This window comes from Acinonyx jubatus, chromosome C1 (genome assembly GCF_027475565.1).
Source record: "Acinonyx jubatus isolate Ajub_Pintada_27869175 chromosome C1, VMU_Ajub_asm_v1.0, whole genome shotgun sequence".
Lineage (NCBI taxonomy): Eukaryota > Metazoa > Chordata > Mammalia > Carnivora > Felidae > Acinonyx > Acinonyx jubatus.
In genome coordinates, this window is record NC_069381.1 from 109,410,762 (window position 1) to 109,425,757 (window position 14,996).

Genomic DNA, 14,996 nt, shown 5'->3' on the forward strand with positions numbered 1-14,996 from the left:
GTGGCTATCTGCAAGCCAGAAAGAGAGGTGTCACCAGACACAAACCCTGCTGACACCTTGATATTGGACTTCTAGTCTCCAAAACTGTGAGAGAATAAATTTCTGTTGTTCAAGCTGCTCAGTCTGTGGTATGTGTTATGGCATTTTGCTGTGGCACAGTTTTGCAGAGCAGCCTAATGGTTAGCCCCTTTGGAGTCAGACAGACTGGGTTCTCATTCCTTCTCTACCTTCCATGAGTGAGATGGCCTTGGGCAAGTCACTTAACCTCACTGACATCAGTTTCCTCACCTGTTGAATGGGGCAGCTTCCCAGGGCTGTTGTGAAGATGGAATATAATGTGGGTCAGGAGCCTGAGTGGTGCCGGGCATGGAGTAGAACCACTGGATGGTATGTCAGGAATAAGCACAGTGTGGTTCTTCCCTTTATTCAGGAGTCACTAGGACCCATTAAAGGGACCATTGGTGAATCAGGCCATCACTGTCTTCCCAAGGAACTTGCAATCTTAGAAGACAGAGCAGGTGTACCATTGCAGTTGAGCATAATATGCCCCCAAAAAGTAGCTTTTTAAACTCTGCTTGAAGTTAGTCATGTTCCCAGTGGGCCCCCTGGGACTAATGCATCCCATGGGTATATTCCTGTGTGAAATAAACCTGGCTTTGCCTTACAACTCATGCTCCTCATGCTCCAAAATGGTGCCAAGTTCTAAAGTGATTTAGATACCAAAAGCCCCTGCAGCCTGAATTTTGAAACCACGTGTGTTCTCTTTCCAGCCTAGAACAGCCTGTCTCTATTCTGGAAAAGACAACCCTAGCCACCCTTCTGTGACTCAGATAGTTGGAGGGCTTGGTTGCAGGAGCCCTTGGTTGCGGGGTGATGCTGTCCCCTCTCAGCAGTGTGGATCCAGCAGCCAGGAGGAGACAATGGCCACTGTGTGGCTTTGTATGCAGAAAAAGAATATCTGGGGCATTTTCTTATCAAAAAGGATTTCTCTCTATCCAGCCTTCCTGGGTTTGGGTTGGAATTCAGGGGTGGGGTGGAGTGGAGGGCAAGGAAGAATGCCCAAGCTGGTTTGGGACTCTCCTCTGGGCTCCTCCAGCCTTCAACCTTCTCTCATCATGCTTGCACCACCCCAGCTGCCTGGAGGCCTTTGCCCCCCCACCCCCCACTCCAGGGCAGGGCAGTGTCTCAGCATTTGCTTCCTTTCCACATGGAGCCATCTCTTGGCCACTGGGACACAGCAGGTGCTTAAATGTTTATTAAGCTGAGGGAAGATGGCGAAGAGCCCAAAATTGAGATTGGACCCAGTATTTGATTCCTATCCACTCTGAGTGAGCTCCTTGCAACTGTTGCAATGAGACAACAAAAGAGAAATCCCCTTGTCAAGGCATTTAAGCCTTAAATAGAAGTAAGGGATTACTGCGCCAAGTGTGGCCACCTGCTCAGGCCCAGAGGTTGGCCAGACTCGTTTTCTTTAGGTAATATAATCTGTCTTGTTCTTCCTACTCCCTTGTCTCTGACGTTTTCCTTGGGGACTCTCCTTGCCTCTCGCTGATTGTAATTCCCAGATAATCCCTGGATGCAATAGATGCAATTCTTACCAGCCTGAAGGCCGACATCTTGGGTGGCAACTCCCCCGACCTGTGAGCAGAGAAAAAGCAGATCATCAGTCCTCATGGCCCTGCCTTGGAGCCCCTGGAGGGCAGGGGCCACGTGTGCACCTCAGCACATCCTCGAATGCCCTGCATGGGGCCCGGCTCAAGAAATGATTCTCGAATAAATGGACAAATAAGTCACCGTCCCACCCAAGTGTGAGAAGATGCTTTCTCAGTTTCTTCTATCCTATCTCATCTTTATTGAACATCTGTTTTGCACTCAGTACTGGGTTCGACATGGGGAGTCTGGGTGGTTCCGAACGTACTTAAGACACAGTCCCCGTCATCCAGAAGCACAAATTTTATCTGCTTGGGACACCTGTGAAAGCCATTCACCACCACGCACTATAGGGAGTGCTGAGGTAAGCAAGGCAGCATAGCTAAAGACACATGACATACTTTATATAAATCTCATAGCACCCCAAAACACCGGTGTTCCCCCATTTGTTAAATGGGATCCCACAAAGGGCAGGTGACCCAGTAAGTTAGCAGCACAACTGGGAATCCAACCCTTGTCTACCTCCTTTCAAACCTGCCCCCAGCTCCTGGCTGCCTTCCAGGGGTATAGGCATGCACATGTGTTCCTTCCAAACTCATATCAGATGAAGTACACAGACACCAAAGGGTAAATCAACCTCTGGAACTGCATGAAATTTGCTGTACCCTGTGGGAGGAAAGGTGAGATACAAGGCTGAAATCCAGGCAGGTCATGATCCTGAAGGACCTGAATGCCATAAGAATATGGCCCCCAATCTCCTCCTAGGGCCTTTCCCTTCACTTTGACCTCTTCCTGTCTGAGGGAGATGCTGATTATTTTGGTCTGCTTGAAGTGCCTTCCTCTGTTCTTTTCAGGGAAATTCTCCTTCCTTTGTCCAAACTGTGTTCCGGATAAGGACTGTCAATGACATAAATCATGGTACCCAGAACCAGACTATGACTCAAGCAAGGGCCAACCACAGGCTTTCCCTGAGATGTTCTAATTGGAACTGGGGGTTGGTTTTCTTTCCAGCCAAGAAGATTTGAAGTGTGATTCCAAAATTGCCAGAGGTTACTGTCCTAATGTCCCGAAAACAGCTGGCTTGGGAGGGTAAAGTTGGGAGTTGGAAGGAGACAAAGGACAGAAATTCTGTCTCTGACTTTTTGTACTTTGATTATTTGAGCTAAGTCATTGAAACCAAAGAATTCTCCCTGATCTGGTGACCCCCATTCTATTCTCTTTCAGCTTGCACATCCCCCTTGTGCCTTCCCACCCTCTTCCAGGGTCACTGCCAGGATTAAACACTTCCAAGTCCAAAATCAATGTCTCCAATCCCCACCTTTCTCCTGAACTCCAGGTCTACCAAAGCCCCATTTTCTGGATATGTCCAACAGATAGGTTATGGACACATTAAACTCAGCATGATCACAGCAACTCATCTCCTCTGTTTCCACATCTGCTCTTTTCCATGCATTCTTTATCCCAGTGAATGCTATTAGCAATTGTGAATAAAACGTTTGAATCATGGGGTGCCTGGGTGGCTCAGTCAGTTGAGTGTTCGACTTCGGCTCAGGTCATGATCTCATGGTTTGTGGGTTTGAGCCCCACGTTGGGCTCTATGCTGACAGCTCAGAGCCTGGAGCCTGTTTTAGATTCTGTCTCCTTCTCTCTCTGCCCTGACCCAGCTCGTGCTCTGTCTCTCTCTCTCTAAAATAAATAAACATAAAAAAAAATTTTTTAAACGTTTGAGTCATCCTATTATCCCCATCTTTAAATGATTTCTTTCATTTGAAGATTTCATCTATTAAAACTTGAGGTTCCCAGCTATATGTTGTCTACAAGAAACCCACTTTAAAAATAAAGACAGATTAAAAATAAAGAGATAAAGAAAGATATACCATGCTAACACTAATCAAAAGAAAGCTGGAGTAGCTTTGGTTATTTCAGACAGAGCAGACTCCAAGGCAAGGAGAATTATGAGGAATAAATAGGGCATTACATAATTATAAACAACAGAGGTGCCTGGGTAGCTTAGTCAGTTAAGTATTTGACTTTGGCTCAGGTCATGATCTCACAGTTCATGAACACAATCCCCATTTTGGGTGAGCGTGAGCCCCACTTTGGAAGAGCCACTTCTCTCTCTTCCTCTCTCTGTCTCAGCCCCTAGCTCATTTGTGCACTTTCTCTCTCTCTCTCAAAAATAGATGAATAAACAAACAAACAAACAAAGAAACAACAATAAATTGGCCCAGGAGGGCCAATTCTCAAAGAAGACATGACATTACTTAACATGTATGTACCTAAAAGCAGGGCATCAAAATACATGAGGCAAAAATAGGTAGAACTACAAGGAGAAAAAGATGAGTCCACTATTATAGTTGGAGTCTTTAATACTCCTCTATCAACAACTGACACATCTGGCAGGCAGAAAATCAGTAAGGACATCATCAAATTCAATAGCATCATCAATCAATTGAATGTAACTGACATTGGTAGAATACTTCAGCCAACAACAGCAGAATATACATGTTTTTCAAGTTCATGTGGAACATTCACCAAGATAGACCATATTCTGAGCCATTAACATACCTGAACAAATTTAAAAGAATAGAAATCATACAATGTCTGCTCTCAGACCATGATGGAATTAAATTAAATCAAAATAGAAAAATCCCAAAATACTTGGAGATTAAGAAACACACTTATAATTAACACATGAATCAAAGAAGTCTTAAGAAATATTTTAAATGTTTTCAACTAAATGAAAATGAAAATACAACTTATCAAAATTTGTGGGATGTAGTGAAAGCTATGCTTAGAGGGAAATATATAACATTGAAAGACTATATTTAAAAAGAAGGTGGGTGCTTGGGTGGCTCAGTTGGTTAAGCGTCCGACTTCAGCTCAGGTCATGATCTCATAGTCCGTGAGTTCGAGCCCCGCGTCGGGCTCTGTGCTGACAGCTCAGAGCCTGGAGCCTGCTTCAGATTCTGTGTCTCCTTCTCTCTCTGCCCCTCCCCTGTTCATGCTCTGTCTCTCTCTCTCTCAAAAATAAATTAAAACATTTTTAAAAATTTTTTTAAAAAATAAGAAAGTTCTAAGGGGTGCCTGACTGGCTCAGTCAGTGGAGCATGTGATTCTTGATCTCGGGGTTGTGAGTTCAAGCCCCATATTGGGGGTAGAGATTACTTAAAAACAAAACCTTTAAAAAAATTAAAAAGAAGAAAGATCTAAAACTAATAATCTGAGTTTCCACCTTAGGAAACTAGATAAAAAAGAGCAATATAATCCTAAAGCAAGAAGAAAAAAAAAGAAACAATAAAAATTAGAGCAGAAATCCCAAATTTGAGAATAGGAAATCAATAGGGAAAATCAATGAAACCAAAATCTTGTTCTTTGAAAACACCAATAAAACTGATAAACCTCTAGCCAAGCTAACCAAGAAAAAAAGAGAGAAGACACAAATTTATAATATCAGAAATGAAAGAGGGACATCTGGAGGATAGTTGACCTGATCCCGTTGACATTAAAAGGATAAAAAAGGAATATTATAAACAACTAGATATCTACAAATTTGGTAAATTTAGATAAAATAGACCAATTCCCTGAAAGACAGAACTGTCAAAAACTCACACAAGAAGAAATAGACAATCTGAATAGGCCTATATCTATGAAAGAAATTGAATCAATAATTAACAACCTGTCAAAAAAGAAGCATCAGGCCTAGATGGTTTCACCAATGAATTCCACTAAACATCTAAGGAAGAAATGGTACCAATTCTCTACAACATCTCCCAGGAAACAGAAGCACAGAAAACACTTCCTAACACTTCCTAATTCTGAGCCAGCATTACCCTAATACCAAAGCCAGATAAAAGACACTGAAAGAAAGGAAAAACTACAGTCTGTGTCGCCTCCTGCCCATCTCCTAGTCCCCTGTCATCCTTCACTTGAGAGACAGGAAGCCTCCCAGGTAGACTTGCTTCCTGGCCTCTCCAAAAATTATTCTCCATTCTACCAACCAAGTGATCTTTAAAAGATACAAAAAAAACTGACCATATCATACCTCTCCATAGCCAGGAGCATGTGTGTCATATCCTTATGGCATTCAGGTCCTTCGGGATCATGACCTGTCTAGATTTCAGCCTTGTATCTCACCTCTCCTCCCACAGGCCACACCAAATTTCATGCAGTTCCAGGAGCCCCCCCCACATTCTCTCTCACTTTGGTGTCTGTGTACTTCATCTGATAGGAGTTTGGAAGGAACACATGTGCATGCCTGTATGTACCCACACACAGATACACACACCCTCATATGCTGCAGCTATAATTTTCTACCTCAGCTCTTATTGTTGTTTTTATGTGTCGCTGTGTGTGTCTCTCCCACACTTGCAAGAATCTTAAGAACAGAACTATGCCCTACTCATTCCAGTAGGGGCTCACAATATGCTTGCTGAATGTATGGATGGATAAATGAGTGGGTGGGTGGGTAGATGGATGGATGGCCACCAGGAAGATGGGAGCAGCCATGCCCCCCCCCCATCCCAGGAAAGTAAGTATGGTGTTGCCCCTGAGGGAAAGCCCTCAGAGTATTTGCAAGTTCCTACTTCTTGTTAGTGAGATGCTTTCTTCTTAGCTCAGGCCCCTTGCCCAGCCCTGAAGTAGGTCAGTGTGCTGCTGAGCCCACCAGGGTCAGTGTCCTGCACTGGCCCCATGGTGTACTGAACCTAAGGCACCAGAATGGGGCTGACCATCACCTGAGAGGAGAAGGGTGAGCTGCTGGTTACCAAAGCCCTCCTCAGAGCTGTAGGATGTCTAAAGCCACACCACTATCATGGGCTTCTGAGTATCACTGAAGTGGAGTATGGGAGAAGAGGTAAAGAAATGCTGAAAGGTGAGTGGGGAGGTGGAGTTGGGGAGAGAGTCAAAATGTTCCTGGGACTAGGAGGGGCTGTGTGCCATGTGGTATATGGGGCACCGAACAGGAGACTGTGGTCTGAGAAGCAAAACACACACGGACTCTCTGGTCTATGGGAAGCTAGTCCAGAGTGGGGATGCTACCCTGGAGGGCTGGCAATGAAGGGGTGCAGAAAGGGTGTCTGGATCTGGGTGAGGGATTGAGAGGCTTGGAAGTTACCCTGTGCAACCAGCCAACTCCTCCAGAGCCAAGGGTGTCTGATGTGGAATCTGTCACTCCAAACGGGAACAAAAATGGGCTGGCGTAGGTGAAAGAGGCCACCACTCAGTGGAAGGCAGCACAGTCCAGCAGGTGACAGGGACTCTGACTAGACCATCCCACTGCAGACACTCAAGACAATCAAATATTGGTAGTTTCAGATGGTTTGATCTAGTATGTGTGTTGATATTTGAGTATGAAATAAAAGTGAGCTATCTTTTATAGTATCATGCTATTTTTGTTTAAACATATGGAAGATGCATATATCTAAAGATGGAGATACATCCTTTTTAGAGGTAATTATACTGTTACCAGTGGTTTCTTCTGGAACTGAGGATTGGCATGGGGGATAGAGGGAGGAAGGTGGCGGAAGAATTTTCCTTCACATTTTGCTCCTTTCTGTTATGTTTGGCGTTTCTATATCCATATATTTTTATTATTTATTTTGCTTTTATTCTTTGCGTTGCTGTCTATGGCATTGTCTGGCTGCCTGAAATCCTACTCCCTTCTCGATCAGCCACCAAGCTCGGTGATGGGGAGGGCCGGGAGGGGCTGATAGCAGCACCATCGAGGCGGGAGCTCAAAGTAGTGCTGCTTTGGCAGTGCACACTGGGACAGGGCCTGTCAACCCCGACTCTGAGCCTCTAAGTGTGCCCTGATGCAGCCAGGATGGCTCAGCCCCTCTCCAAAGCCCAGGGCCCAGAGGGACACACCCTCCATTGAAAGGGAGTCCCACCACACAGGATTGTCTGGCGTGTGGGGTGATATCAGTGGGATGGCGTTCCTGTGAATACCATGTGACTGGCAGTTCAGGAGGTATATGTCCCCAAGAGGTACCCCCGGCCCAGAGGCATGATGCTCCTGGGTCCTCACCAGGGATCCCTTCTCTTTTGCCCAGATAAGGCCAGAGTTGAGGGTGTGAAGCTATAGGCCTCCATCCCATCCTGCCCTAGTGGGCACAGGGCCTGGCCACCCCTACGGCCAAAAACCTTGCTGTGTGTGCTCACGTCCAGCTGAGAGACCTTGCTTTCTCAGAACCTGGCTCCTAGACCCTCCCAGGGCCTTACACTAGGTTTATCCCCCCTCCCTGCACACCTGACACAGGGAGCCTCTAGGGCTCCCTGCAGGTACAGGTCAAGTGTCTGCCTCTACGGCCTCATCTCTGGCCCACTCCTTCAGACCTGGCTTAAGTGTTTCCTTGCAGCCTCCCTGACTCTGTCCTCGGCCATTCTAGCTAACATCTACCTTCTCTGGCTCCAGAAGACCCTGGCCTATGTTGAAACTCATGGTTTTCACTTGCCCAGAGAAGACCTTCTCAGAGCTTTGCTGTGGCAGAGTGCCAGCCTGCCCAGAGAGACCTCGGAAGAGAGGGCCCTTGAGAAGCCCTCCTGAATTTACTATTTTTGTCAATGGTACTCCCTTGCTTGGTATCCACTTCATGACATCCCATCAGGAAAGCCGGGCTTCTTTTCAGAGACTAGCTTGTTCTTAACAAGGGCATGTTTAAACTCGGCACTGCTTACGTTTTCGTTTTTGCATTGCCCACCAGGACTCTCACAATGAACATGGTGGCTATGTCTAGCAAATATACTGGAACTTCATTTACTAGCCTTCCTCTAAGAGAGTTGAATTGTGCTTTCCTACCTTAATTATTCTTCCTCTTGTTTTCTCTTTTATTTTATTTTTGATTTTGTTGCATTCTAGGTATCTCTGTAAGCTGCCTCAAGTGACTCTCTTTTGTTTACTTTTTGAATAAGGCAGGTGATCACTGAGAGATTTACAGACTAACATACACTGTTCCACTGTGCTGTGGTTCCTTTGCCTGCCCTCTGCACTCTGTCCCTCCCCACAGAACAGAGTAGGGGCTCAGACTGTACTCAGGCATGCTGCTAAGAGTTTTCCAACAGTAGTTCATTAATTCGACCTACACAACAATGCTACATGGTAACTGACATGGTTCCATTTGACAGATGAAGACACTGGGGCTTCAGGTCCCACACTTAGTAGGTGGCTGAGTCAGGATTTGAACCCCTGCTCATCTGGCTATGAAGTCCTTGTTTATTTTACTTCACCTCTCCCCTTGGTCTGATACGCTGCACTGTCTAGGACTACACTGTCCAATATGGTAGCCACTAGCCACATGTGACTGTGTACATTTAAATTCATTGTAATTGAAATTAGAAATTCAATTCCTCAGTCATGCCAACCACACTTCAGGTGCTCAGTAGCCACATGTGGCTTGTGGCTACTGTGTTGGACAGCGCAGTCTGTCATCATGGAAGGAGCATTTACTGCTTCCCTCCTCCCACACTCAGCTCCTGGCAGGAACTGGCTGTGCCCAGACCAGATCTTTGTGATGTCACTTCTTTGGCCTGGAACATCCCAGTTCTCCAGCACTGACATCAAGCCATCCTCTCCTACACAGCCCATCTGTGTCCCTTCGCCTCCTTCTCTGTCACTCTTTCTCCTTCCCACCCTGGACTCAGCCCCAGCCATCTCCTCCTCTGACTTCTTGATGCCTGTGTGGTCTATGCCTGGTGGGGTCACTTTTCCTTCACACAGTCTCACCTCACCAGCCCAGCAGTGAAGGAACACAGTGCACGCTGTTTGATTGAGGAGGTAGGCAAGGGAGTCCCAAGTGGCATTGGATAGAAAACTAGACTTCGTTCCTAGCTTTGCTTGCTACTAGCTACTGCATTCCTTCAATGTATCTTCCCCAGTGCCTGTCCTCTGCCACGCCCTGGGTGGGGGCAGGGGACAGATCCCTGAGGAGATCCAGGCTGTGCACCTCCGGGTACTCATATTCAGTGGTCCAAGGCAAAGAATGTTATCCTCCTTCATCTCAACGCCCTCTTTTGCGAAAAACTTGCAATTCCTGCTCTTCCTCACCGCTGCATGTCAGGTGGACTGAGTGACACCATGGAATCAAGAGATGTGGTGCAAGATGTGAAAAGCGTGCTGTGACACAGATGCAACTGGGTAACTGGGAGTGTTCATCGTGCCGCGTCACTTCCCCACAGAGCTGTGCCTCGCCCCGTGCCTGAGTGAGAATACCCCAGGACCCAAGCCAGACATGGACACGGGTCCTCTGGGAAGAGGCACCTGAGGGCCAGTCAGCAGGGTGCCCAGCAGGTCCTGGGCAGTGGGGAAGGCTTCCTGCAGGAAGTGCTATTGAGCTGAGTCGTTCAAAACAATTTCCTGGGGCCACGTGCTGCAGGCCCAGAGAGCCAGCCCCGTGCAGAGTTTTGGCTTTCTTTGAACTGAAATCTGCAATGGAGTTTTGGGGTTTTATGGGTTAGAACAAAATTCAAGTCCAGAGTTACAGAGTGTGGACCCAGGGGGAGGCCTGGCTGTGGGGAACAAACATACCCAACTTAGAAGATTTAGGATGGGGCCCCACTCCTCTGGCTGCCAGACCCTCCTACTCTGCATCTCAGATTTTCTCATCTGTGAAGTAGGGATGGATGCCCAGCACGCTGGCAGCTCAAGTGAGAAAAAACCCTCCCCCAGCCCCCTGGGGCCCCAACAACCCAACACTCCCACCCAGGAGGCTTTGGGGCCAGGCTGGCAGGGTCCTGCCTCTCCCCAGGGGCCCAAGCCTTTCAGAGGTGATTGACACAACTGCCTGCAATTGTCCAAGATGATACACAGGTGAGTCACAGGAACCTGGGCCCTGGAGTCCAGTCTCGACTCTGCACCCCATTCCATGGTCCTCAGTCTCCTTGTCCATAAAATAGAGGCAATAACACCAGTGTGCTGTGAAGGCGCAGTGCGATGGCACATGTGGCACAGCTGACGTCTGTCAGGTGCCAGATGATCGGTGCCCAGGCAGTCCCTTACGCCCTATGGTTCCTCCTCGGTGAGTCCTCCTGCTATGAGAAGGCTGCCGGCTAGGGTAGCCGGCTGGCCACCTCCTGCCCCCGCCATCCCCCCTGCCAGTGAGTCCACCTTCTTACAGAAGAGGGCCAGTCGACTTCCCTCCTCCTCCTCCTTCTCCTGCTCCTCCTCCTCCTCCTCGGCCCCCAGGCCGGCCCTGCATCCTGATGGAACAAATCTCTGGGCTGGTGTTCCTGGTTTCTAGGCTCCTGAAAGGAATCTCTGGCTCTCTACTTCTCAGGCCTTTCCCACCTTGTTTCCAAGTGCATCCTGCCAGGCTTCGCCAAGTCGTGCCTCCCAGCCCACCTCCTACCCGCCCCCGCGACCCTCCTCCCGAGTGGTGACTCCCTCCTCCCATCCTCCCAGCTGGCAGAACACAGCCCCCCCCAGTCCCCCACCCCCCCACAACCCTCCTCCCGAGGGGTGACTCCCTCCTCCCATCTTCCCAGCTGGCAGAACATAGCCCTCCCAGCACCCCCACCGGTGCAGCCAGCTGGCAGAGAAGCCCCCGTATTCCCCTACCTTCTCAGGATAGGGGTCTCGCTGACTTCCTTCCCCTCCACCCTGGGCACTCCGAAAGAGCAGGGAAACGAGGCAGTGCCAGGGCTCTGGGCGTGTCAGAAAGTAAGGGAGAGGAGGAAGACGCAGAAGGGACCCAAGAGGAAATGGCCCAGCAGTCTGGCTCCACGTAATTTATTACAGGACTTTGTCCTGGGCCCCATCCCCTCCCACATGGCAGCCCCAGCCAGCAGAGCCTCACAGCAGCCTGATCTTTAACCCTGGCCTCTTCAGCGAAGACTCCCCACAGGTCATCAGAGCCCGCACTCCATGCACCTGTTGCTGGCCACCAGCCAACCCCCTGGTGACAATCAGCTGATCAATCAAGGGAGTTCAGCATATTCCTGGGCATCACAGGGACTCCAAAGACACCCATGCAGGACCTCTGCTCCCAAACATCCCGTGTCCTAATTGGGGCACACACACAGGAGAGGCTAGGAAGCCTATAACGGAGCTAAAGGCCATTAGCACAACTAGGTTTTCAGTGGGGTCCCTGGAAGCAGGGGCAGCTGGCTTGAGCTGGGGCTCAAGGGAAGGGGGGGTTCTGCAGTGAGGCTAATACAGACCTTTCAAGCGGTGTGCACTGGGAGAGGCCATGCTGTAGGGGGAGGCAATCCCTGAAAGTGTGAGTGTGGGGGCTTTGAAGGCAGGTGGAAGGGGAGTCCACAGGAGGGACTATTCAGCTGCAGCCCTTCTCTTGGGTGAAGAGAGACCTTGGGATGGTGCTCACAGTTGGTCCCACTAGAGCCAGGCAGGCTCCTTCCCAGGCCCAGGGTTTGGGAGGCACTTGGGAACTGCAGGCCGAAGTGTGGGAAGCCCCTCTCACCTTTCAGATAGAGCTGAGCCCCGGCAGGTGGCAACCCTGACCTCGGCCTCTTTTGGAGACAGGAACCAAGTGTTGGTGGAGAGAGAAGGGTAAAGTAGACTGGTTGCAGAGATGGTCCCAGACGGAGGTCACCACTGCCCGAGGGCTTCCCGGGCTTCCCGCAGGGACCCCTTGCAGTCCCAGCTCTCCTCTGCTGAACGCTCCTGCTGCTGAAACAGCTTGAAGGAGTTTCTTTCTTACAACCAGGTAGCCCATGCCAGAGGTAGGGAACGAGCTGGGGGATGACCAACCAAGGGGCCATTTGGAGGAAGCGTGTGCTCTGAGACTTTCAGCCGCCCCCCACCCACTCCCTGTGAGTCCTACCTTGGCACCAGCTAGCCTCTTGCCCCCTTAAAGTCTCAGCCAGTTTCTGGGCCAACACTTGGTTTGGGGGTGGGGTGGGGGCTCACATGGCACGTAGCCTCTCTGGGTTAGACACCATTTCACTCCCGCAGGATTGGTGAGCTGCAGCTCCCAGAAATGGTGAGTTCCTTGCTCTGGGACCCCCTGCACCAGGCTGGGTCCTCTATGGCCCTCTTCCTCTGCCCTCATGAAAGAAAAAAGCAGAACAGAATATTTGTGCCGAAGAAAGCAATTTATATCTCTAGCCAGAGTCTGTGTTAAACAGAATTTGACAGAAACACCTTTTGGTTACCTACAAACTTCTTTCCCACTTTGTTTTTCACATTTGACATTGATATCATAAGCATTTTCCTACGCTGTACCAAACTTTAATCACCTGTCTTTAAGGACAGCATTCAAGTCCCTCCTATAAATGTCCCATCATTTGTGTAATCATCCTCCCTGGATGGACATCGGCAGGCACCCAATGCTTTGCTATTACCCACAACACTGCAATGAACGAATCTGTGCTCACAGCCCTGTTTGCATGATGGCGCTACAGGAAGGCTAAAGAAGGGAACTTATTGAAACAAGGGGCATGCACACCCAGCAAAATGGTGTGCATGTCACTGCAGGGACCTGGCCTGGCTGCTGTGTGAGCTGGCGGGGCTCACAGTTTCCACTGCTGAGGTACCCCAAGCCCAGGAAATCAGAAAGAGGGGCTGATGGCAGTCGGGGCAGGCTCTTCCTGTTTGTCACACCTGTGACCAGACTTGGCTCTTAGGCAGCCTAATGTGACTGCCACAATTCTCCCCAAGACACAGATATTTTGTGAATTTCTAAAAATACGTTTTTGAGCTGAGCCCAAATGCCTCCGTAGGACAACTTATGCGTCATTGTGTTTCTGTCCAATGATCAAGCCCGTTGTAATATTGCCATAGCAACCGAAACAGAGTATAAGGAGCATTTCACTGTACCTCTACCAGCACATCCTGGAGCGACCTGAAGTTGCTTGTTTCCTGGTGGCCCTGATCTTCCCCTCTAGCCTACAGCAGCCAAGTTACCCATTAACTCTATAAAATAACACAGCTGGCCGCATAGGTCTCTGTGGCTGAGTTGCTCTTTAGAATGTTTTAGAATTCTCAGTCTCAGGGAACTAGCACTTATGGAGTGCTTCCTAGGTGCTGGGCTCTATACAGGTGCCATCACATAGCCTCATCACAACCCTACAAGTTAGGGTGCCTATCCTTGTTTCATAGTCGGGAAGTTAAAACCAAAGAGGTTAAGAAACTTGTGTACATCACACAGCTAGAGGTGTCACGGGCAAGATTTGAATCGAGATCTACCTGACTCCAAGACCAGTGCTCATTGTACATCAACCCTCAAACAAACCTGGACTCCCTCCTCCCCCAACCCCCAGGGATGGAGGAGACATATTCCTTTTAGAAATTTTCAGGAGGGGTGCTTCTTCAACTTGCTTGCCCTGGCCCAGGATCAGAAGAGACTTTCATTTCTGTGGTCTCTGAGGTTCAAGGGCAAGGAATATCTGGGAATGTGTGGGGCTTAAATGCCTCCCTGGAAACACAATTATGCACAGTACAGAAGTGTATACCACATGACTCACTTTATCTGTGCAGTTCAGGGTTTCTCAATCTTGGCACTATTGACATTCTTTGTTGGCAGGTTGGGAACAGCTGTCCTATGCACCGTGAGATGTTTAGCAGGAACCCTGGACCCCCCGCCCTGTGCTATCAAAATGTGTCCAAATATTGCCAGACGACTCCTGGGGGACAAAACCATTCCCAGCTGAGAACCAAAGTATAGCTCATAGGTTCAGGTGCAGTTGAGACTGAAAGAGGAGAACATCAAGGGCCAGAAGGGGATGTCCTCTTGGAAGGGGTGACCCCGCACTTGGCCTCCTGGAATGGCAGAAAGATATGCTCAGAATAAGGTATGGAGGCTGCAGAGAAGGGGCTATCGGACTGGTGCCCCCGGAGGACATGCCAAGGAAATGACTATTTTTTGGCAAGCCCAAGTATTTCATCCTCCCTGGATCAGAGACCATGAGATAGACATTGCTGGACTGGGCAGAACTTGGATCCAAAGTCCCCATGAACCAGGGGGGCACCTGCCAGCTCAGTCCAGAAGAAAATGACTCATCCCTGATCGTGCTTTATTATCACAACCCCTGTGAGGAATCCACCCAGAGGTTTGTCCAAGCAGCAGAAGGGCAAAGCAGGGGCACAAAATAGAAGAGTCACTTTCTCCCTTCTGGAGAGCTGCAGGAAATCCGGGGGATAAATCTCAGTCTTGGGTCCTGGTACGTAAACCTGAACCTCTGGTCACAAACCTCTGGGGACCTCTGCCCCATGCACAGGGTGAATGGCATCCTGATGACTAATTTGATTGCCCTGGGGAGGTTAAGGTAATTGGAGGAGAAGGCAAAACTTGATTATGTGGCAACGCAATAAACCAAGGGACCTGGGTAATGATGTTGATGATGTAGATTGTGATGATAGTAATGATACCTTGTCCATCTCTTGGAAGAGG

General features: G+C 48.9%; 1 protein-coding gene across 2 annotated transcripts in view; it reads right to left on the reverse strand.

The window, feature by feature from the left end:
- MYO7B (myosin VIIB) overlaps positions 1-11,354 on the reverse strand; it is an 84,175-nt gene extending 72,821 nt beyond the window's left edge. Inside the window, exons 1-2 of one of the 2 annotated variants that reach the window (XR_008295255.1) lie at positions 11,204-11,354; positions 1,599-1,638 (exon numbers count right to left, since the gene is read on the reverse strand). Coding sequence is in view for 1 of the 2 variants with exons in the window: in XM_053214846.1 (XP_053070821.1) it covers positions 1,599-1,616 (18 nt within the window). In the remaining variant the exon portion in view is untranslated. The remainder of the gene's footprint in view (positions 1-1,598; positions 1,639-11,203) is intronic. The other variant, XM_053214846.1, reaches the window with a different exon arrangement.
- Positions 11,355-14,996: the final 3,642 nt, after the last annotated feature.